Below are 23,902 nucleotides of genomic sequence, written 5' to 3' on the forward strand. Positions count from 1 at the left end.
TATTTGTTATTAAAAATGGCACATTTATTGCTACATTACTGTTATATACACAACAGTTCTCTATATCTACTTTATATATAAAAAATAGGAAACTGGAGGCACTTTGAGGACATAGCCTACATAGATGTTGTCCCCAAACATGAGTGAAGACAGAGAGATTTGTAGCAGGTCATCTGTTGTGGAGGACAGAAAGGGTCTGTTAACGAAGAATATCAGGTGCATGTTTTGATCCTCGGATACTGCAGACCTATCTTTCATGTAAAGAAATAAAAGTACAAGTCTTCAATAGAGATTTTTCATATCACAACAACACCACATTTTTTCTTCAGAAAGGTTAGAGTAACTGACAAAGAAAATAATGTTTGGGGCTAGTCCGTGGGGGTAAGATTTCTGATAAAATGACAGGTACAAAAAACCAAATACTGTTACATATAAGTATCAGCTTACAATGATAAAGCTGACATATCATACAGCTGTACATACATATCAATGCACATGCCAGTCAAGGACAAAATTATATTTAACAAAATCAGTACATAAAAGATGAAGCATTTTAAGTAGTTTTCAGCGTCTAATTTGAAGACCTTTCATTATTAGTCATCTTACGTTTAATAACACAGCGACACTGAGGCGGTCAGCGTCCACTAGTGTGCTTCTTCATTTAGATGTTCCGAGACACTGTCAGATGTAACTGAAGTATATATGTTTTTATACATCTGTATTATAAAAAGGTACAACCTATAAATCCTCAAATGCAACGTCGTCCACCATGTAGCAGAGAAGTATTCAGGCACTGGTGAGTAACCATTATCAAAACTCCCAAAGTCAGGAAAATGACTAAGGCCACCCTTTTGATTCATTTTATGCTTCATTTCATAATGAAACAGTGAATTATGTTGCAGATTGTGCAGACCGCCCCTACTGCCCCTTCCTCAAACTCATCAACAAGCTCTTCAGAGAGCTGGACATCAGGGAGAGGAGAGGGGGGTGTGCTGAAGAAAATATTGTTTCATTAAAGAAAAACTGTCGCAAACACCAGAACAATCCAATTACAACTGGCCTGACAGGGTTGTGTCACATGCATTTTTCTATTCTTTTTTTTTTTTTTTTTTTTAAAGAGAGCAATATCACAACATGTGATGTTACAGCCAGATAGGTTTGTCATTTCTAACGTTTCTAAGCACCTGGCACAAAAGAAAACACCTCACTTTGTTCCTGGAATCTAAATTGAGAGTCGTCTTACATTTAAACAATGTAAACAAAAAAAGAAAGAGCATTCCAAAAGGATAAAAACAAAACTCATACAACTATCTTACAAAGTAAAAAATAAAACGATAAAAAAACAATGATAAATCAGTTCTACAAAAAAGGAAGATCCTTACAACAGGCTTTGCAATTGTTCAAAAAGGGGAAAAAACAAAACACCAAATGCTCAACACACAGCAAAACAATTCCATAAATGGTGAGTAAATTCTCGACAGGGTAGCAGGAACACTCACGATCCCTCTCAATACTCAATGATCTCCGTCTTGAAGCAACATGTGATTTACCATAATAAAAGTTGCTCCTAGACTTAAGTTTAGTAAGTTCACCATGCTGGAACAGAGTCTTCAGGCATGATTGACCGGGGCAGGCAGAGAATGACTGACTTCATGATGGTTGGTGATCTGAGCCGGGAGGAGGACATCTGTACCCGCAGCGCACAATAGATTCATCCTCTTAGTCGTTCCTGGATTTGTATCTCGAGTCTTTGCTCGTGTCTGTGTCGGTGGACGGTGTCTCTCCGGCAGTCTTTCTGCTCCACTTGCATGGCAGTGACCGTAACAGATGTACAGGACTTTAAGAGATCAAACTCAGGGATCCACAGTTGAAATCAATCAAAAAATGGCTGTGGCACTCTTTTGAGCCTAAGCAAGAAAGAAAAAACATCCAGATAAAAAGGGATGAGTCAGGCTTCTGATTGCCCGGTTATTCGCTGGATGTCTTCAAACCTGCCTGTGTAGTTCAGTCATCACATGACAAGATAATTTTGATGGCCATTTTATCTTAATCATACACTACGCATTAGGACTCTCTTGGGCACGTTTCTACAGGTTTCGTTGAATCATAAGATTTAAACCCGGGTGTCCCTCTTTGCCGGTGAAGAATGTAAGACCTGCTTTTCAGATGGGAATGCCAATAATCATCCAACAATACAAACCCTAACTCTGATCACAGAAGCAGTTGATCCAAAAAGTTTCATTTGATCCAAACAAGTTTTGCTCCCAACATGTAAAGCAATATTTCAAAATGTCTTACAAAAACATGATCATAAGAAAGTCCTTATGTCCAATTTCCACTGTCTCCAAACCGGTGTCCTCGGTTCAAAGTGATGTCGTGTTAAGATTAATACATTTCCCTCCTGTAAGAGTGTGCTTGTTACTTTTGAATTCATAGTCAGGAATGTGGCCACCTGCTTTGTCAGTAATGAGGTGTGTGTGCGTGTGTGCTTTCCAAAAGTTGATTAACACACACTGAGATGCATGACAATGATAGATTAAGGCCACGTGTTCTAAGGGCTGCACAATCAACAGGAACTGGAAGAGAAAGGAGAAACACAAATTAATATATTGCAACAAAACAAAACATTTAAAATGATATTATCTTGAAGGCAATATAAATGCTACTCTAGATGCTCGGTGCACTGACCTAGGAATTACATATGTCCGTCTCCCATATGACCCCCACCAAGCTGCATGGAGGGGTCCACGCCTGAAACTTTTTCCTCCTCTCTCCTCTTGAGGCAGGCAGCCTTTGGGTTCAAATTACGCTCTTTGAAAAAAAAGGAGCAACACTTAGATTAAAAACAGGAAGCGGAAGTATGGGACTTCTAGTGAACATCTCATTATGCTTCCTCAGAAATCTTTTAAGAGATTAAAGCAGAGTTTTAAACAAACAAAAAAGGTCAAAAGTTGACACGGGGGAACAAAAAGGAGAAAAGCAAGATAGGAAAATGAAAAGTAAGATGAGAATCAGACGCAGGCATTTGGCAGAGGGCAGGGATATACTTCCTCAAAGATTCTCCCTTTCTTCTCCCTTTTTCAGAGTTAAGAGTAAAGAGAACGGCAAAGGAAATGCCACACAGTCAGTGAGAATAAACTTTAACAAAGATATTTTCCTACGGGTGAATGACTGGCAGCTAATCCAGCTACAATCAGAGATGGTTGTCGTCTGTGTGGATCAGACCTTCCTGTATCGGCTGACCTACCTCGAACCTGCTTCTCCAGGCCCATAATGACCTGCACAGCCTGCTGCAGGATGATAAGCTTGGTCTGGGCCTTGTCGGTCTGCGTGTGGACCGAAACCATCCTGCCCAGCTCTCTGAAGGCTTCGTTAATGTCGCGCACGCGCACCCTCTCCCTAGTGTTGTTAGCGTGGCGACGCTCCTTCTCCCTCGCCTCCTTCTCCTCCGCAGTCAGGTTCTCATCGTTCACCGAGACAACGCTGCAGCCAGGAGGAGAAGTGGGGATGGGAGGGGCCGGTTAACAAACCCAAATCACAGCTCTTACTAAATCAGGACTACATGTTCTCACAAAAACGACACGTATACAGTTTTCAACCTATGACGCAGCTTTAAGCTTTATATTTGTCTTCCTTTAGAATATGTATTCTGTTATTAGGAAACGTTTTATATCTTAAATGCATGTTTATATTTCAAGCTCTTCACCCAATACGTTGAGACGAGGAGTTGCTGAAGAGGATCCCAGTGGAGGGGCTGTTTTGCAGTAGAGAGAACGGAGGGTAGGTATAACTCTTCCCGTGGATCTACAGCACGCAAATGATGTCACAACCAAATGATTTCTAACGAGTAACCGATCATTTGGGAATCACGATACCAGGTGTAACTAATCTGTCCTGAAGTCTAACCAACCACAGTTTATTTAGGTCATTTGGGTCCAGGGTGGAAGTTCAGGGGATATAGTGACTGTCCAGCAGAATGACAAAGAAGTTATGAGGAGAGAGAGAGAGAGAAAGGGAGAGAGAGGAAGCAACACCCTCTGCCAACATAGAAAGAGCCACAGAGAAAAGCCAAGAGGAGAGACTGAGGGCATTAAATACATCAGCAGTAGATGTATTTATCTGAATGTGAGGAAGAGGAGGTCACTGCTGATATCTGTAAAAAGAAAATGACAGAGGACGAGGGAGTGGATGGGGAAATGGAAAGGATTGTCTCTCGAAAACAGGGTGGCAAACTAAAGAGTTAATGCTTGAAAGGCTGGACATGCAGCACAGAGACACTGCAACACAGCTGAAGGCCGGTTTAACACCACACCACAGTCCTGCTTTCATGCCAACCAAAGGGGAGCAGACGGGGGCATTATGAAAAAATGTATAAAAAGAAACACTGAAATAATTAAATTAAAGAAGATGACTGTAGTTTAGTTTAAAGCTTAATGAGGCATCAGTGAAAAAAAGCAAATAAGCATACAGAAAGATGTTAATACAGGGAGAAGCAGAGAGACACTTAAGCACTTCACAGGGGAAACAGACAGGCCATTATAAGACAACACATACTGCATCAGGACATCGAGCAGTGCTGTATGTGTTGCCAGAAAACCTTAGAGGATGAACTGGAGAATGGGCATGTCTTCAAAACAACCACACAGCTTCATTTCCTTACTTTGTTGATCCTTTCTTTTTAAGATCGAATGCAAAAAAGTGACATTGCTGATCGAGTTAACCACAACATGTGGAGTCAAATGGATTACCAGAATGAGTTTGAAAAGTATTTGAAATAACTAGCTGGGAAGTGAAGCCGTGTGGGAGTTTCAGTTTGTAAAGAGGCCCTTCCCCTCCTCTCCCTTCCTCCCTGGACACCCACTGACCTCGGACTTGCTGCTCCAGGTTGAGTATAACGTTAACGGCCTGTTGCAGTACGATCAATTTGGTCTGCGGTTTCTCGTGGCTCATATGGAGCTGACACATGCGTCCCAGCTCCTTAAAAGCCTCGTTGATGTCCCGCACACGTAGCCGCTCACGGGTGTTGTTTGCCATCCTCCTCACTTTCTCCCGCTCAGCCTTAACCTCCACTGGAAGATCTTCATCGTCTTCCTCATCATCCAAACTAGCGAAGCGCCATTGGCAGATGAGGAGGGAATAAAACAACAGTATGGGTACAGTTCATCACTTCTGATAATAACTTCCCGATTATGGTCTTAGTCATGTCCAAACCAGATGGAGCGGGATACCCTTTCAGAGCAACTCAATGACAAACACCGCTACTGTGTATAGCTGCTACAGTAGCGGTGTATAGCTGCTACAGTAGCGGTGTATAGCTGCTACAGTAGCTACAGTAGCGGTGTATAGCTGCTACAGTAGCTACAGTAGCGGTGTATAGCCGCTACAGTAGCGGTGTATAGCTGCTACAGTAGCGGTGTATAGCTGCTACAGTAGCTACATTAGCGGTGTATAGCTGCTACAGTAGCAGCGTTTTGGCTTTGAGTTGCAAGTTAAAGGTCCCATTTGTTTAAAGCCTTTCACTTCATTGAACTCCAAAAACTGACTTTTTATTTTCTTCTAATAATTGTCATGAAGGTATCCTTTGTCTCTACTTTTGCTACATAAGAATATTTAATGTTAATTTCTGGTAATTTACCTTTATATTTGATACATATGTTGACACCCCTGTAAGGTTGTCAGATTTAGAAAAGGAGATAGTTACCCAGCTATTACTGTTCATGGATGTTGATTTAGATTTGTGATCTCTTGGTAATGCAGTCCTCCAACTACTAAGGTCATCCCACTCAACATAACAGATTAGGAAACTTTTAACATATGCAGTAATGCTTTAGAACAAAAGAATTAATTACTAATCAAATCCATTAAAAAGTGAAATATAACGTGTTGTCATTTCATAGAGCCCTATAGTATACATGCATGAGAAATGATTGACTATAAACAATCATATCTCAAAGGTTATAAGACCATTTCCAGACACATATTATATACTTAAATCACAGCAGCATGTTTTGCCCTGAAATCTCATGCAGTGATAAAAGAGTATAAACTTTGTGCTAAAAAAAGGTTTTAGACACCTCGTTCCAAGCCGGGCTTTCACGTCTTTTTTCTCGTCCTCTGACCTGTCGGTAATTGAGCAGTTTTCATCGTCCTCCTTGTCCTCTCGTTTTATATCAGACCCACTGGAGCGATTGAGGCTCCCGGACAGGCCTGCACAGGCATTCAATAACAAAGATACTGAATAAGAGGAATAGAACCAGTTAATGTTAAATTACATTCAATGGTGGGAAGTATTATCCCACGCTGTGACATCAATGTGAACAAAAGATCATCAAAAGTCTCACCGGTGAAGCCTTCAGGCTGAGAGCCAGGCGGGCCTGACGCGGGGCCGTGGTGACCCCCGTGCATCAGGCCTCCACTAGAGGGCAGACCAGCAGAGTCCTCATGGAGGCTGGACATCTTCAGGACAATAATGAAACCGGGTTTAAATGATCATGTAAGACGTGTTTATAAAGGGCTCTCACTGTTACTTTTTCTTTCATTTGACATATCAAACTTCATTTAGTCACTGGCGCACAGATTTCCTTGGCTGCTATTTGTTTGTCTCACCAGTCCAGGCAGGCGGCTGGCCAATCCGAGTGCTGCGCTGGTGAAGGCAGGAGGTAACCCTAAGCCTGACGCCAGCAGACTGTGCATCTCAGCCAGGCCTGGCCCTCCTTGTCCGCTGGCGTGACGCTGAAGAACATTGAGGGCTTCGTCCAGACGGTCCTCCATTTTATTGGGCTACAGAGAATGAAGGATAAGGCAGACTGAGATGGCAGAAGGTGATGCAAGCATAACCGTATAGCATCCTGTGTTTTCCTCTGTCATTTACTTCAACCATCTTTTGTTGTATCTCTTACGTAAAAAAAAGAAAGGGGTTGTTGTGTTTGTAAATGAATGAAGGTGGGTTTTTTGCACGAACGTTCTTGCAGTAATTGTGAATCTGCACTTGTTTAGTAGTACATAACTGTATGATTTAACTTGTAAATGTTATTTAACGAGTATGAATGCAAATGCAAATAGATACATTTATAGTTTTAGGATGTACATTCATATATAGATATATTAACATTTGTTTTTTTGATTTACATTCTGCATCTATTCAGTACCTGTGGGCATAAACGCTTATGAACTCAAACGTATGCCGACTCACCATGGACTGAAGTCCACTGTCAAAGTTGGGTGAAGGTGTGGCCTGGCCAGAGGACCGAGTCCACTGGGATGCAGAGCCTAGAAGAGAGATTACAAGGTTCAGTTCAGTTGCCCTCATGTACTACATCAGCTGATCTCCTGCTTTAAACTGAGCAAGTCCACTATTTTAAAACAAGGCCTCTCTTTATTGGTTCATGATCATCATCTTCCTCCCTCTTTTGTTCTCCTTCACCGTGTGCCAGCAGCAACAGCAGCATGGTGTGATGAGCTCACTCCTGGACTCAGTGCACAGACAAATGGGGAAGTGACCCCAACCCACTTTCTACTGTATTTTCCCCATTAGTTCCCCATAGTTATATTTGGATGGCGTGCACGCGTGTGTGTGTTATAAAGATCAAGTGACGGTTAAGCTGGGTGGTGGACCATGCGTTACATGTTTAGTATAAACAGATAGATGTACTATGTCTGCTATTTTATAAATTACCCATTTAAAAAAAAAAAACACGTATTTGTGAATATTGGTACGATTTAAGTGAGGACCTTTCTTAAAAATCTGAAATGTTTTCACTTTAAATCGGTACTTAAAATATTAACTAACCGTATCATATATTTGAAGTGTGACATTATCGATGAATATTAAGATGGAAGTTTGCACATTAGAAAGTATGGATCCCTCAATACACAAAAAGAACTTGCACCGCTAACCCAATAGATGGAGCTACTTGTCACTAAGAACCATTCAGGCTTAGTCAGAGGGACAACAATGTATTTTAAAAGATTATATAATTCCATTATATGACAGGAAAGACCCCTTGTTGCACCAACAAACCTACCTAACAGCCGGCTCACTTTGAGACCTCTGGGAACAAAAGACTAGAGATATTCCCTCACCTGATACAGCCTGGGGAGAGCCAGCGGGAGTGGACGGAGACGGAGGGTAGGTGTTACTGTGTGGATCGGAGGGATAGATCTGGAAAGAGGAAGAAATTGTTTCTAATTAAATAACATGCCAACGTATTCCTTTACATGACTTTTGGTCTAGGAACACGGCTTTGCCATGAGTACATCTTTTATTATAACTTACAGATGCTAGGGCTTTTCCAATCTCATCCCCTGAACTTCCTGGTACTGTTCCTCGATTTGCTTTTGGGGAAGGAAAAAAGTATTGAAATGAGATCCTATGCTCAACAAATACTAAGCAATGTGACAATAGTGGAGGAAAACATGAAGCACTTTTCACACAAAAAGGTTTACCCATAATGGGGTCAGCCATAGGGGGGGTGTGGCTGGGGACCCCGAAGCTGCTGGGGCCTGAGTGGAAGCCCGCAGGATGAGCCCCGTTCACCTCCCCGCCATGCATGGGGTAGTTCTGGGGAGAGAGGGGCAGTGGCTGCCGTTTCTGAAAAACAAAGACACCCAATCATTTAAAAGCGTGAGCAAACAGAAGCCCTCAATGATGCATTAGTCAACACGTGTCAAAGACCTCATAATGCCTTCAAAGAAAAACTAAAAGTATGAACCAAAGTATGAAGGCACAACTTACCAGTCTGTCTTGGGGGTTGATGGCAGTGAAGGGAGCATGCTGGCTCAGATGGGGGGGGTTGCCCAGCATGGTAGTATATCCAGGCTGAACCATCGACCTGGCAGTGCCCCATGGATCAGAGGGCGGGTGAAGGCCTTCTGTCGGGGGGCATCCAGCGGAGGAAAGGGGGGGGCAAGAAGGGCGAGGGATAACCAGCCACAGGAGAGGAGAGGACAATGAAGGCCACATATGAGACATGTCACATTACTGTGATGACTTCATTCAACTGTGATGCACTATTCAGCACCCAGGCACCCCCGGTGTTCACTGGCATACGGCTACCGCACCTACGGTCACCCGAACATCCAGAAGGATATCACGGGGAGCTCATTTTACAACCATACCGGCTTTAAAAAAGGAATATTCCAGGTCAATATTGCTTTTATAGATTTTCTATACATTTCCCCACATTGACAACAAGTGTCTAGGTCAGAATTAACTTCTCAAACTACAACAATGAACAAGAGGAGGCTCTCAAAGCAAATGTTGTTTAGACTGACCTTGCATGTAGAATGGTGGTGGGTAGACATTTCCTGGCTTCGGGGCTGGGTAGCCAGCGTTGTCCCTGGTAAACTCCTCTCCTGAGGCCGATGCATAAACCTACAAAGGATAAACAATAGAGAAAAATGTAACTCTTTAGTTCAGAGCTTTGAATTGTGTCATAAATCACTTTATGCAAACAATATAATGTATATACATCTTTCGGTTCAGTAGATACTATATATGGCATATTTATTTTGAGATACTCATAACAAAGTTCAGTGGGAGCTTCCTTGTGCTTAGGATGGAGACCACGGATTAGTTTTCTCATAAAAATAGTATCTGGTGTTACATTTTCAAAATTATAAAAGAATATGTTTGCATTAAATCCCTGATCAAACAGCTCCTAAAAGTATGTGTTCCTTACTAGGCCGGAATCTATTTTTACAATCAGGTTTTACTACTTAATTAGATAAACAGGCGATTGCAACATGGCTGCAGACTGAGCATAATGTATCAAATGTGCTGTGTCAGTGATTTTATTGGGCTCTGTCTCCAATCTCTTAGGGCCTTTTTACATTTGATCCTATTAAACAGAAACACACTGAGATAATTACAGATATACAATGCACACTTTCTAACCCAGGATGATGTGATCACACAATGGGAGATGCAGTCGGATTTAGTACATGGTATAATGGATATTAAGAAGCCAATGTTCTGAACCACCATAGCATTCTTAATCAAGATTATTCTAGACGCACAGCAAGTATCAAACTGTGTCTGCAGAACTCACATCCAAAATGGACTGAAGTTTTCTTCTGTAATTTGATTAAACAGAGAAAAAGGAGAGGGAAAAGAAGGGAGAGGAGAAGAGGGAACGGAGAGATGCACTCCTAATTACTGAACCATCTGCCGAATCCTGGATGGCAGCCAACTCCACTGGCAGCTGGGATAGAGGGATGGGGGAGGGAGAGAGAGAAAGGGGAGGGAGGCGGCGGGAAGGAGAGGGAGGGAGCTGTGGGGTAAGAGAGGAGGGGGAGGGGGAAAGGAAGAAACAGAGAAGAGGAGGAAATAGGGTGCCCAGAGAGCGAGGGAGAGGGAAAAAATGAGGTGGAGTACGAGCCATCAAACCCCGGCATGAATTCCCCTCAGTGATCTAACGGGTTGGCTTGGCAGAGACCAAGAAATGTGGCCATAACGCAAAGGGCCTACAAATACAACACACTATAAATACAAGCTGCAAATGAGTGACTGGGTGAATGAGTGGCTCCTCACTCCCCCACCCCTTTTTTTCTTCTTTATTTTTTACTTCGGTGGTGCAGATACACAGCTGTAAGAGCTGGATGTCCTGTGTTGCAGCTATTCTCCTACTTTGCGAGCCAAGGAGAGGCTTAAGATGCAGAATGGAATGTGAAAAGGGGGCGTAAAACATGACAACATGAGCTCCCATGGACTGACTGCAAGGGCTGAGATATAGTTCAGGACTCCAACGTTTCTGGATGCTAGTACTCACCGAGGAGGGCAGGCCAGGGGGCACCTTCCTGATCTTTTTTGGCTGTGTGCCTGAAGGGAAGAAGACCGAGGGAAATCACATAAGCATGCACACATGCACAAAGATCTTAACTTATTGCAGCAGAGATTTTACAACCACCAATGTAGGGATTCAGTCATGCAAACAGAATCTATCCATCTGTCTTGTGACCACTCATAAAGGCCTAATCAAAAGGTATGTCGACTCTGATGTTATTCAGTGACTTTCCTCATTGAGCACTCAGGGATTTCACTTTCTTTAACCAAGCAGAAGTGAACATTTATTTTTCAAACCGCAACTAGAGAAGTGATGACAAACATGGTCTTAAATATAAATCAGAACAAAGAAAATATTTTTTGTAAGGAATGACCATGACTGTATTGTTGTAGATACTAGGCTTCACAAACTTACCAATGGGCTCCTGTGAGGGTCTCCTACGAGAGTTGCTTCCCTCATATGAGGAATAAAACTGGGAGTTGGACTTCATGCCAGACGGGGAGAGGGCATCAGGACTGGGCATGGGCATTTCACTGGGCATAAAGCCCGGCTAAAGATGGTAAAAAAAACACAAGCTCATGTAGTGTAAAAGTAATAAATGATGGCAGTAAATTCAGATGGATTTATGGTAGGAAATATGTCGCAGAGACAATTATTTCCTAAAAGAGCATCAGGAGAGAAGGGGCGATGATCCTAACTGATTTACCTGTGGTGCAAATGATGAGTAAGGTCCTCGCTCAGGCTTTCCTGTTCGGAGAAAGGAATATAAAACCAGGTCATGATTGTGAAAATTGGGCTTTTATGTCAATATTAAATCACAATCTGGACGTTCCCCTTTCTCCATTTGGGTGCCTCCCATCTGCTGTGTGAGTGTATATGATAATGTGTGGTATTTATGGCTGTGGACAGCAAAACAACAACAAATTGGCCCATTATAAATGGTTCAGGGGCAATTGTGCCAAACCTCTGTCCCCTCCCCTGACAGTTAAACAGAAGAGAGCTATAGGCTACTGGAGTCCCAAGGGAGAGCCTTGTTTGTGCATGGGTGCCCTTTACACCCCACCACCCCCTCTTGCCCTGAACACACAAACTGCAACAACAACACATGAAAACTCCCCTCCTCCACATCCTCCCTGATTACCCTGCTCCCTTCATCCATTGCCACCTAAGCATAAATATGGCTTGCCCTAAAGTGGCACATTGGTGTCTAACCTATGAGTGACTGCTCTCTCAAACAAACACCTCATTGTGTAGGTTCAGTCACACAGTTCATTTATTTAAACTTCTACATTCCAGTCAGCATGTTCTTCTATCATTAAGTCCTGATATCAAAAACACTGGCCCCAAATGTCCATGGATCTCTTTAATAAGAAAACGAAATGCAATGTAAAAGGTGTCTTTGCTTCAACTGCTTAGTTCAAGTCAAAGCTTCTTACCAACAATCCCTGATCCATACATGGGGGCGGGCGCAATGCCCTCCTGCTCACTGTAGAGGCCTTGTTCTCCATAACCCTGAGAGAAAAAGACAGTATGATAGAAAATAGGGCGATACAAAAAAATATATAAGAACGTAGCCCATTATTAGTACACCTTTCACACCAAAGCAGTTCAACTCTTGTGTGTTCATGTGAAAACTCACATTAGCAAACTTGGCTCTGAGGTGTGTTTATGGTTCTTGGATGAAAAGGTGCTTATAAGATTCTTCAGCAGCTACTATAATATCGCATATATCCATTTGTTCAACCTGTGATAACTACAGTTATACTTAATGTCTATCAAAATGTTCTAGTAATGTGCATACATGTGTACAAATAAATCATTGTATACAAGCCCAGTGGGATCCAAACCATCCATAAGTTGACAGACAATCTTTATAAAAGTTTGTAATGTGTGACTCACTGTTCTTTTATCATCAAGTCTGAGTATGTTTATGCTGATGTTCATGGATCATGAGTCCAATGTTTCCTTAAGAGTGAAATCAAACTCAAATGTAAGTAAACTTGGCAAATCTGAGCCTTTGAATCAGTCTAGTGTATAAAAGTAATGGTGTGGAACCAGGTGATATCTTAATATTTCACCACGAGGGTCTGAGGCTGCATCAGTGGGAAAATTCCATCTGAGACATTGGGTTTGTGTGTGAAAGCGGTATAGGTTACATGAGCACCCAAACTTGTGTTGTCTTCAAGACCAGATTCTATCTAGTAAGTAAGGATAAACCGTACCCTTCCTTGGTTGAAAGATGGACTGTTCTGTTCTCCGGGCCCCCAGGGACCGGATCCACTCCTCTCATCTATACCTGTAAAACAAAGAACTGGGTTAGGCCTGTTAACCACAAAAAGGCAGACACATTCGTAACAAGGACTTACACTAAAGCTTTGCATAAGAGAATGATAAAGTTGACCTGCTTTGATACAAGTTTGTTTTCAGGCTTCTCAAAGTAACCTCAATTGAAGAGCTTCAGTTCCCAGCTCACAGAGAGACCGCATAGTGACAGTGCTGTCACATAGCGTGGATATGAGCTGTAGGAAGTTTGAATAATTAACACCCAGTATGAGGCACCCAGAATCATCCTCGACATTTTTCATTCTCCCACTCCAATCCTTTACATTTTCCATGGCAACAGTCATCCATTACCCATCTATTCTCTCACATTTGGCCTACACCTTCGCCCTAACAGAGACACATGCTGAAGTGCCGAAGGTCTCAATCTTACATAGTTAACGCACATTATCCCTGACCGGTGCACTCCAGCTTTCAGAGAGGTGAATGTGTTTGAAAGGAGCGATTTTAAAGCTTGGTGAAGCAGAGATTCCTGCCCGTCCCCTTTCTCTCAATCTCCTCTCGTACGGCAACACAGCATCTCTGGGGGAAAGCTGAAGCTTAATTGCATACTGATTTGCATAATTGTGCATATTAATGAAGCTGAGCGCTATGAATATTCATATTTTTGTTTTGTTGTCTAATTAAAAAGCGGAGAGGGGAGAGGGGAGGGGGGTAGAGGCGGGCTAGAATCATGACAGGATCAGCAGTAGAACAGACTGATGGGTCCACAGCGCTGAGAGCTGCTAGATTGCCGTGACAACTGTGATCTATACGCACGACACCAGCAGAATAAGAGATGAAGGAGACAATGTCTTGTCCCCTCTCTATGGCTGACTGTCACTCTCCACGTCAATCAACGATGATAAAGAAAATATATGAACCATTTGCTTCCTTGGTAAGTCATCAGAACCATAGCCTTACACGAGGAAAAAGGCTTCAAATCATGTTTTGAGTCGAGGACTGCATTTGACTTTTCTGACAGTTTTATTATCAATACTTAAATTTAAGTAAGCCAATCGCAGTGTCAAAAAACAAATGTTTTGGGGCTGCGTTTTGTCTGCCTCTCACCTACATTATGACCAAGTATTCAGAAGCATGAAGCATATCAAACAGTCAGGGATCAAATACGAAGCTAGTTAGCCAGACACGAACATGTGTTATTTTTACCCTCTTTAGAAGAACTGAGGATTGGAAGGCTACTAGAAAAAGAAACATGAACTGTCACCTTTCATTCCACAAATAGCAGGGTGCTTTTTGCACTTTGCAGAAAAATAACACACATCCCCTCTCATATAGAAATACCTTTTTCAAGGTAATCAAAAGTGGGATTAGCAAGTATTTTGAGATTACATTTAATGCAATGAATTGTATGGAATAATGATTAATAAGTAAGTCTATTATTTCAACAAAAGGAGTAAAGCATAGAAATAACAACTGGATCTACTTGGTAGAACTATAGTGTAGGTTTACATCAGTGATGATAAATATTCTCTTGAAATAAACAATATTCTCCAGATGTAATGTGACACCACTCCTCCATTGCCGACCTAACAACTGTGTTGTTGTTTTAGTGACTTTAAAGACCCCATTGAAACCGTTATCTAAAAAAAAAGAGACAAGCAATGTAGCTGGCTGTGGCTAAGCTATATCACGTGATCAATACAGGGGACACCACCAGCTAGGTTTACACAGGTGTCTATAAAAGTACTCATGTGGGAAAATATATGAAAAGGCCATGGTTTACTGGTTTTGGTAATTTAGTATGTGTTATAAAGGTTTCCCCCAAAAAAAAGAAGCAGGGAAGGGGTTTTCTTGAGCCTTGCTTTTAAATCTGTGTGGATGGGTAAATATGTTTACATACTCTGCTTAAAGATCGAATACTATACTACCAATAGTATCAACATCTCTATCTTGGGTCTTAATCAAATCTAATCTAAGACTAGAATAAAAAAAGCTTGAACACATCTACCCTTTTTGCTTCAACGTTGACATTTGTTTTTAAAATATGATTTTTGTCACAACTGGGGTTGGATACGTTTGTTTCCTGTTCCCCACTTTCTTTAGGAAAGTTTCCTTGATTCAGAAAAATGCCGTTTCATTTATGCTTTTATATATATTTTTTACAGTTTGTAACATGTTGCTTTTTTCCCCCTGAGATTCCTGTGACATTTTATGATTTCCATTAGCGACACCATAAGTCCCTGAACAATGAGAAAACCATGAGTAGTGCACTACTCAGACAGCCTACCAGGACTGGAGAGAGAAAACCATAGAAAAGTGTGAGTAACATCAGACAAATTCTCTGGTGAACCCCAATGCACTTCTCCTCCCAGCATGCAACGCCCCTTTTAGCATGGCTAGTCTATAATTACACAGGAAGAGATACTGGAAACAGACTGCCAGCCTGAGTCATAAGCTTCATGAGCAAAACTCCGGCTCATACATTGACCAAACTTGCAGACAAGTCTTGGCTTTTTAACGAACACTGCCCCAGGCACCTATAACTGAGTGTGCCGTTTTGTCTACACCTTCTTCCTTCCCTTGGAAAAGTGAGTCACGCAGACACAAAGCATGATGTCAGGTCAAATCTCAAGAGAGTGAACAATGTTAACGAAATACTGAACAATGTACAATAACACAGGCCTAGCTGTTTTAACCTGTGAGTCACCAGAAACTTCTCAAACTGTGTGCATTAACTCACTTGAAGTTTATAAATGAAACTTATATTTCAAAGTCCTAATTCTGACACACTATGAAATGATATACATTTCAATGGTCATACGTTCAAGAAGTTCCGATTGGAAATCTACTTATGAATGAAACATCCTTCAGTTCTTGTTCTTCACCAACACATCTGTTGGAACATTTCATGCAAATTCTAAACTCTTCCCCTTCTGCATTTGAGCCCATACCTAGGTTTAAAAATACATTGAAGGATTCTCAGTTTCCAGAGAGCAAAAAATGAAAGTGCGCTGAATTTACTTTAACTTACAAGTGAAAGGGATTGAGCAGGGAGCAGTGCAGAGATATTATCACTGAGGCTCAGAAAGGGAGGTTCCTCATAGCCACACATGTTAAACCTCAACATATCCCAAACCTAAACCATACTGGTGGAAAAAGGCATCTAACAGACTCTGTAAGGAAAACACGTGGCAGCTGCTCCACAGAAAAAAACAGGGATACAGTTTGACCAAGTCAGGTTCTTTGAGACTAATGATATGATAGCACATGTTTGAGTAACCAGAAGAAACCTACTGTAATACTTATAGACAGGCATGGATTGTACACGAGATGCATTTTCCTTTCATTTATTATTTTTGCCAATTATGCGACATGAATATCCCGCAGCAGTGCGCTGACCTTTCCCTGTGCCAAAGCTCCTGTTTTGTAAAGAGCTTAAACAGGATAACACTAAATTGAATACGTCATCTATAGACATGTTGGCGTAATTTTTTACTTTTTGGGGGGGAAATCGCCAAGCTAGCCGTTAACCCTGCTTCAGACCTTTGTGATAAGCTAATTGTTTCGTGGCCCCAGCTTTTTGGCTAATATTGTAAGCTACAGAGGGTGGCTAACGTTTCCATGGTCCTTCTATAGAACTTGTTTAATGCCGTGAACTTGTCTCTATGCAAATCCTCTGTAAATTACATATATCTTAGCGGACCACAGTAGGCGCAAACTACATTTTTTTTACAAAAAACTAACAACGGTGAATGTTTGATACTAAGAAAGATATATTTTGTGTGGATTACATTTATAAGGCAGAGGGAGAATGCCACGAGCAGCCGTTTGGGTTGATAACATCACAGCTCTCTTTTGTAAGCACACACCTTGCTAAAAAACAAAAGGAACATGTAAGTGGCCCTCAAGTGAATAGAAGAAACAGAGCCCCCTTTACCCCTCCCAGCCTCTGCTTGTCTTGTCTTTCATCTCAGCTTCAATATCCGGTTTCATTTGTTTTGCCAGCCGTAAGACCTACTGCACTTCCAGAGATTCGAAGATGACAGAAAGTTTCATGTAGGGCAAGTGGATCTGCTACAGTGGGAATTAAGATGGAAAGGTAGGCCTTTTTTAAATTAATAAAACCCCTTATTGTGTATGAGAGCAATACAAAAAAGTAAAATGCTGTGAATGTCTCGAAGCTGACTTAAGGTCTAGGTTGATTATATGTATGGATAATGGCTGTAGGTAAAAATAAGTTATATGAAAAGAAAGACATAGGGTGAAAGATTGCAGGATCAGGGAAACACTTTAGGTCACGGAATTAGCAGAGGAGATTAATTGGGCTATCCCTATCAACCCCCACCCTCTGCCTTTGTCATTAAGTGATTGAATGGCAACAGCTGAGAAGGTGAGGGAAGGGACACCTGCAAGGCGAGGATGAGGCGAGGATGAGGAAGTGTTGAGGAGATGACGCCTGATCTACATAACATAAAATAACCTGGCAATCTTTCCTGTGGGTGCTGCCAATAATCCGTGATCTCAAACAGATGATTTCAACAAGTGGAGAACAGGAACTATCTCCTTTTCTATTACCATTCAAAACACCATGAATGAATGTGAGAGGGAGAAGTGAAATTACAATAGTTGTACTAGAGAAACAATAAGAAACATCTCGAGCATTTAGTGTGCAAAATTAAGAGAAAGAAAGAAAATATAATACTACATTTCAATGTGTTTAACATGAAAATACAATAAAGCATCTTGTCTTATTTCTACTTGTCTGTCATAACATTTACTGACATTTCTTTCTTTTTTAATCAAGAGGAGAAAATCCAGAAGAATAAACCATTTCATTTATTTGGGAGGAAAACAAATAAAGTAAGTCAGAAAGAAAAAATGAACAAAAACCAGGAAATAATAATTTGTTTTCTTACCTGAACCTCCAAACTGACTGCTGGCGAGAGTAGTTGGACGGTTCTTCCCGTTTGATACTGGAGGCTCAAACATCTGAAAAGAGAGACATTAAACTGTAAGCTGTAGTCCATCTATGACTTTGCTGAGTTGTTTCCTCTCCACATGTGCAAAAGGTTGATTAGGTGCTAATTCAAATGACCCTATACTTTTCATCCAGCTACAATGGTCATGAATACATCTACACATTCCAGCTTTGAGTGACTGCTAACATGTAAGTGACACAAAAACAACATGAGTAACATATACACTGCCAAGCTTCAAACAGTGACCAACCGGCCCATTCGTTGAGTTCCTGACACTCAGTCACATATCAACATTCTACATTTAAAGTAGTGTGTCTTTAAGCAGAGAATAAACTGTAAAGGATGCACATTAAAGCCAAGCAATCTTCAGATAGATCTTACCGCGCTAAAATCCAGCAAGTCGTTGAGCTCCTTGTCTGTTTCCACTGCAGCCATTCTCTGCCGCTGTTCACTTGGCCGTTTCAGTCTCAGCAAGCAACTACAAGCAGACCGAAGGAGAATATTAGTATATTTTGCCCGTCTGTAAGATGATTTATATTCCTGCAGAAGTAAAGCTAGATATTACCAAAGTCAAATATTACCACAATATTGTGACTACTGGAGCTTTCTCCAAAATATAATCTATAAAAAAGGAAGGGGGATATAGGTTTGGAAAAAAATGTGGCTGTATATCCAAGCAGTTTGATGGATTCACTGTTTTCCCACTTACCTGGAACAATCCACTAAAGGTATAAGAAACTGAAATACTTGCTGATATTTTTCAATTTGTTTTACAAATTGGGTCTTGTTTTCATTGTTTTGTTCCTGTGTTAATGATAGAGGTGGTTACATAATGCCATGGGCAACTGGACATTAGAGGTGTCATCCTTTTCACTTAAAAGTAAGTGGTTCAGAAAATATAGTTAAACTGGAGACTTGTTTTAACATGTCTGAGTGCCTGAGTTTTTGCCTTTTACATTTTAAAAAGTGTTGTATAGTGGTGCTGTTGTGTTCCCATATCTCAAAAATAGAACCCTGGTAATTAAAATGTTGTCACAACTAATCTTACTTTAGATAACATTAATTACAACTAAAAAAAAAGTCTAGACTTGCATACCAATGTCTTTGTTATATTTCCCCCACCATTACAAAGAGGATGATGATTCAGGCCGATGACTCAAAAGCATTTACTCTGGTCGAAAGGAAATATCACTTAAATGACATTATGGGAGGGCTGACATTCATAACAAAATAAATAAACATTGTTCAGCCTTCAGTAAACATGCCTACAATGTAAAATTTAGTTCATATTAGCATGTTACCCTGGACCATCAATCTACTGACAAGTCAATACTAGAATTTCCCTGCAGACCACAGATAGGTGAACATGGTTCAGCCGCACTGGATGTTAGTCAGGCCCTGGACTTCACTTACATCAAAAACCAAACTGTTCCAACACTTATTTTGAAACACAGAGTAAGCTAATACACAACCAAAGACTCACATAGGATATGTGCTGTATAAACAACCTGTATCAATAGCCAATTCTGCCCATTTGTGTAAAACATCTAAATGAGTTGCTTTCATTTCAGCATGAGGTGGGCAAACCAGCAGAGACAATTTGCAAAACAAAAGCTCTGCAGTAAATACCAGCTGTGGGAAATCATAATGTTGTGATTTTATTTGTACTTAGAGGTGTTGATTCAATTCAGAGTTCACTTTTGTGGCAGCACAGTCTCTGAAGCTGTCAAGCAAAAATACAATAAAGTTGATCTCAGTTAATGTTGGCCACTGATACTCTAAGCTAATGCAGGTTTGTTGCAATTGTTTTTGCTTTGTCATTTTACAGTGTTTATATCAAAAGATACTAAAATGTTTAAGTGACTTTAAAAAAGAAAGGGAACAAAAGCCAAAATAACAAATACACCTACAAGCAGTAATTATTGTAAAAACAAAGTGGGAGATTAAGATGTTTTGAGTCATGACCAAAAATCAGCTGTAATCTGAGACAATTTCACTTCTAACACTTGAATAACTCAGTATCGTTTTCACTGCATGACTAAAGATTCACTTTTAGTCTAAAATAGCACAACTGGAAACAGAAAAAGTGATTAGTTTTCAGTAATTTGAGCTGTTCATAGCAACTACTTACCCATCACATTAAAGTGTATCCAACTTCAATGTTGTAAGCATAGTCAGTAAAGACACAACTTTGTTTACAGAGAGTGATACCGTGACAACACCAAAAGTCAACCATTTGTTGAAACTACATCTGCATGGGATTCTGAAGGCATTAAAGGATGCAACCACCAGATTAACTGGGGGAAACATAAGAACAAAGCAATGTAATTAATGTTGCAAATAACCAATGTTTTAAAGAGTGACTACCGAAAAATATGTTTTTACACCAGATAATAAGCCAAAAAACTTCAGCACCACTTAATCTAGTCGTTTCTGCCTCTCACTGAGCTGAGGTCAAAATGGGGGATAAGTGTTTAGCCCCTCCTAACAAATGGAAGTTGCATACGCTTGTCTTGAGCACCCCCACCTCCGGCCTTCCCATTTGGAGAAAAGTTTAAGGCACAAATACCCACACAACACCTCATACCTGGCGACAAATAAAAGATGGTCTGCTATCTACAACATATTGTTGCATGGCTCAGTGTAGGGTTTAAAACCCTGCGGGACGTTTAAAAAGGGCCTTGAAAACCTGTTGCCTGCTCCTCACGTCGAGCAGGAGAATGGGGCACTAATGAACACAAAGACTCGGGCCACCAAAGTTTCAGTAAAACGGTCAAAACGCAACAAAATTTGTATAAACGTCAAAAGTGCCCTGAAATAACTGACCGAAACGTGTTTTGTATTACTCAAGATAAAATAAAAAAAGTGTAAAGCCTCATTCGGTGGTAACAAATAATAGTTATACTTTTAACAAAAATTGTATTTTAATTCTACAATCTAGTGTTGTACGTTTATGATTACAGTGCTATACTTGTGAAACAGGCACACATCTTGATACCAGGTGGAAGAGATAGCCATTTTAGCTTCAACCAGGAATGTTGTACCGTTAGCTTAAACCGATCAACGTCTACTTTTACGGCTAACGCTCGTGCGTTTGTTTCTAGAAAACCGACATACGGGTACCAAACACAGTAAAATCATAGGGGGCTAGCTAACTCGGTCAAGCAATATGCTAAAGTGCTGTAACATTATGACCCACTGAAGTGAACAAAGAAATCCATCACACACACAGGCTAATACTCGTTATAGTAATAACAGCTCACTAAGGCCGGAGGGACGAAAATCCAAGACCCCGCTCTTCCCGGCTGTGCCACTCGGTTACAACTTAAACGATGCGCTTAAAACTTGATTATTACTCCGGTAACAACGTGACACACGACTACTGTTTGACGTGCATATGTTTGTTGTGAATGTGTATGTGTCGATGTATTTACCTGGACAGTTATATGGCATCCAACAGGGAGAAATCGACGGCCGCAGTAGAGAGAAAAACAAAGTTAGGGATAGGATCCTTCCCCCCGTGGTCCGGACTGTGGGCTTGATGAAAATGAAGAAAGACAATATGAACCACTCCTCCGTCGCCTCGTCTGGTTGACGTCTTCGTCACGAAACTAAAAACACGTTTTTAACACGAACCATAACTCTTAAACGGCTCCGTTTCCTTATTGTAAGAGCAAATGTAACCATTTCATTTTCCAAGTAGACATTTTAACAGCCTCCACATTGTCGGTTCCAATGAAGTGAATATCACTCCGCAGCACAGCCTACGGGGGGACATGGACGCTGAAACATCAGCGATGTCGAATCTTGGTTAAAATGAAGCAGGTTTCGAGAACCTGTGTAAAGACGCGTTGATTTTGTTCAAAATGCAAAATGTCACTGTTGTATGGCTGTAAACACGACGCAAAAGCATCAGAGTATCAATTCGCGGGATCTATATTGACTGGCGGATGAAGACAGCGGAAAGCCAAACAGCCTAGACTAGTGGAAGATGGAATGATAATATGAGAGGGAGGGCCAATTGGATACAACGAAAAAATGATTGGCAAGTTAGAGGCCCACATATATTCCATCGTCGACCTTTAGGGCTGTCTTATTTAGCTTACGGATTTCTTTCTTTTTTTAAATTGTGTTCCCAAGCTCTGCGCTACAAATATTGTGTTCGTGAGAGATGAGTGTATACGCTGCTTCACTATACTGGATAAAATCGTAATAAAGTTTTTCATTGGGTGGATTGTAATTGGATATCTTTTCTTAATTCATGTCCAAAAACATTAGATTATGGGATGACCTTGGTATACATAAATGCCACAACTGAATATGCTATACATTATAATATGAATTATCTTGAAACATAAACCATCACGATGTAATTTAATTTCCTTTTTTTGTTAAATAGTACAAATGTAGTCCTGTGATTGAGGAGACACTCTGTGAAGTTACTTAATGTTATGAATAGACTACATTCCTGACAAGTATTTTTAGCCATCACAGTGGCCAATAATGTATTCATAACAATATTAGGAATGCTTCAATATATAATTACATAGTGAAAATGTGTCCATTATATTGAACTTTGATTAAGTTTAAAACCTAGGGGGGAAACAAAAAAATGTGCAGTCAAAAAAGGAATGCAACATGTGGGAACCCATGAGTGTGTCTTTTTGCAAGAGAGAAAGTGGCAGAAAAAAGTAATTGTCCAGCCACTTCCTTTTGTTGAGCTGTAATCAAAAGAGTTTACATGAACCAGCATCTAACTCACAAGATGGCCTGGCTGCTGTTTTTCTCATGAGTTCTACCTTTGTGGTTATGTAAACAACGCTGTAGTTAATGTCAGCGGTTGTTTTGAGACTTTCTAAAGAAAACCTCAACTGGTTTGAGGGGAAACAACCTAAATAACATCTGTGCCGGCCTTTACGAGAAAACTCAGCCATCCACTTTGTGGTCCGTCCGCACACACACACACACACACACACACACACACACACACACACACACACACACACACACACACACACACACACACACACACACACACACACACACACACACACACACACACACACACACACACACACACACACACACACACACACACACACACACACACACACACACACACACACACACACACACACACCTCAAGCACACACCTGTATGTCATTAAAAGTGGGACTAACGACTGGTTACTAACTTATTCTTTTAGCCCTGAAAAACGTTTAAAAATGTACAACAGTATATTTTACTTAGGAACAAGCACAAGCAATGCATGCTTAGAATAGCATGGTTAAAGACAGAATCAGCTAAATGCGATGAGGGCACAACTCAGCTCTATATTTGTTCAACATGGTAAGGAGTATTCAGTCTGTGTGAGCAGATCAACCTCATTATGACAAAACTGGTTCCATGTCACAGATTCACTTGAGAAGCTCCAACAGTACACCTGGGGAAAGATGGTGCATGTATTTGCCATGGAAGTGATGATATCGCAGCTCTACACCAAACATCAAACAATGTTTGGTTTGTTGCCTTTTAAAAAGTAGGCCAAACGGTGCGGAGGCAAACAGACATTAAGGTTGTACAATAGGGCGCACAACACAAAAAAAGCTATATTTAGAGTGGAACTCCATTTTCCTAACCCCCAAGTGTGTACCCTCCTCTGCACCCACTCTTTCCTGGGCTACCTCTTCTATTCAAGCACCATAGCTCTGTAAATGGGTTACCCCCATGAAGCCACCCACGCATCAGGTACAGTATGAAAACCTGGGGCATCCTGTTATGACTTTTGGTTTCCTGTTTCCTGTGTGAAAAATACAGCCCCCTCTCTGACATACACATGCAAACACACTCATTCAA

General features: G+C 41.0%; 1 protein-coding gene across 3 annotated transcripts; it reads right to left on the reverse strand.

Moving 5' to 3' along the window:
- On the reverse strand, positions 1 to 21,963 carry tcf3a (transcription factor 3a). 3 transcript variants are annotated; one of them, XM_034103872.2, is made up of 20 exons: positions 21,481 to 21,963; positions 18,428 to 18,524; positions 17,984 to 18,056; positions 13,007 to 13,080; positions 12,221 to 12,296; positions 11,491 to 11,531; positions 11,199 to 11,334; positions 10,770 to 10,819; positions 9,274 to 9,373; positions 8,735 to 8,871; positions 8,446 to 8,590; positions 8,276 to 8,334; positions 8,083 to 8,161; positions 7,193 to 7,269; positions 6,607 to 6,780; positions 6,342 to 6,456; positions 6,120 to 6,207; positions 4,866 to 5,104; positions 2,689 to 2,811; positions 1 to 2,576 (listed from the first exon to the last, which is right to left on the reverse strand). In XM_034103872.2, the coding sequence occupies exons 2-19, from the start codon at positions 18,479 to 18,481 to the stop codon at positions 2,696 to 2,698; spliced, it is 1,833 nt and encodes a 610-aa protein (XP_033959763.1). In that variant the 5' UTR covers positions 18,482 to 18,524; positions 21,481 to 21,963; the 3' UTR covers positions 1 to 2,576; positions 2,689 to 2,695. The 3 variants fall into 3 exon arrangements, with proteins under 3 accessions (XP_033959763.1, XP_033959761.1, XP_033959762.1); XM_034103870.2 differs by having other exon boundaries at positions 6,120 to 6,234; XM_034103871.2 differs by lacking the exon at positions 4,866 to 5,104 and adding an exon at positions 3,248 to 3,483 and having other exon boundaries at positions 6,120 to 6,234; positions 21,481 to 21,958.
- Positions 21,964 to 23,902: the final 1,939 nt, after the last annotated feature.

This window comes from Pseudochaenichthys georgianus, chromosome 17 (assembly GCF_902827115.2).
Source record: "Pseudochaenichthys georgianus chromosome 17, fPseGeo1.2, whole genome shotgun sequence".
Classification (NCBI taxonomy): Eukaryota; Metazoa; Chordata; class Actinopteri; order Perciformes; family Channichthyidae; genus Pseudochaenichthys; species Pseudochaenichthys georgianus.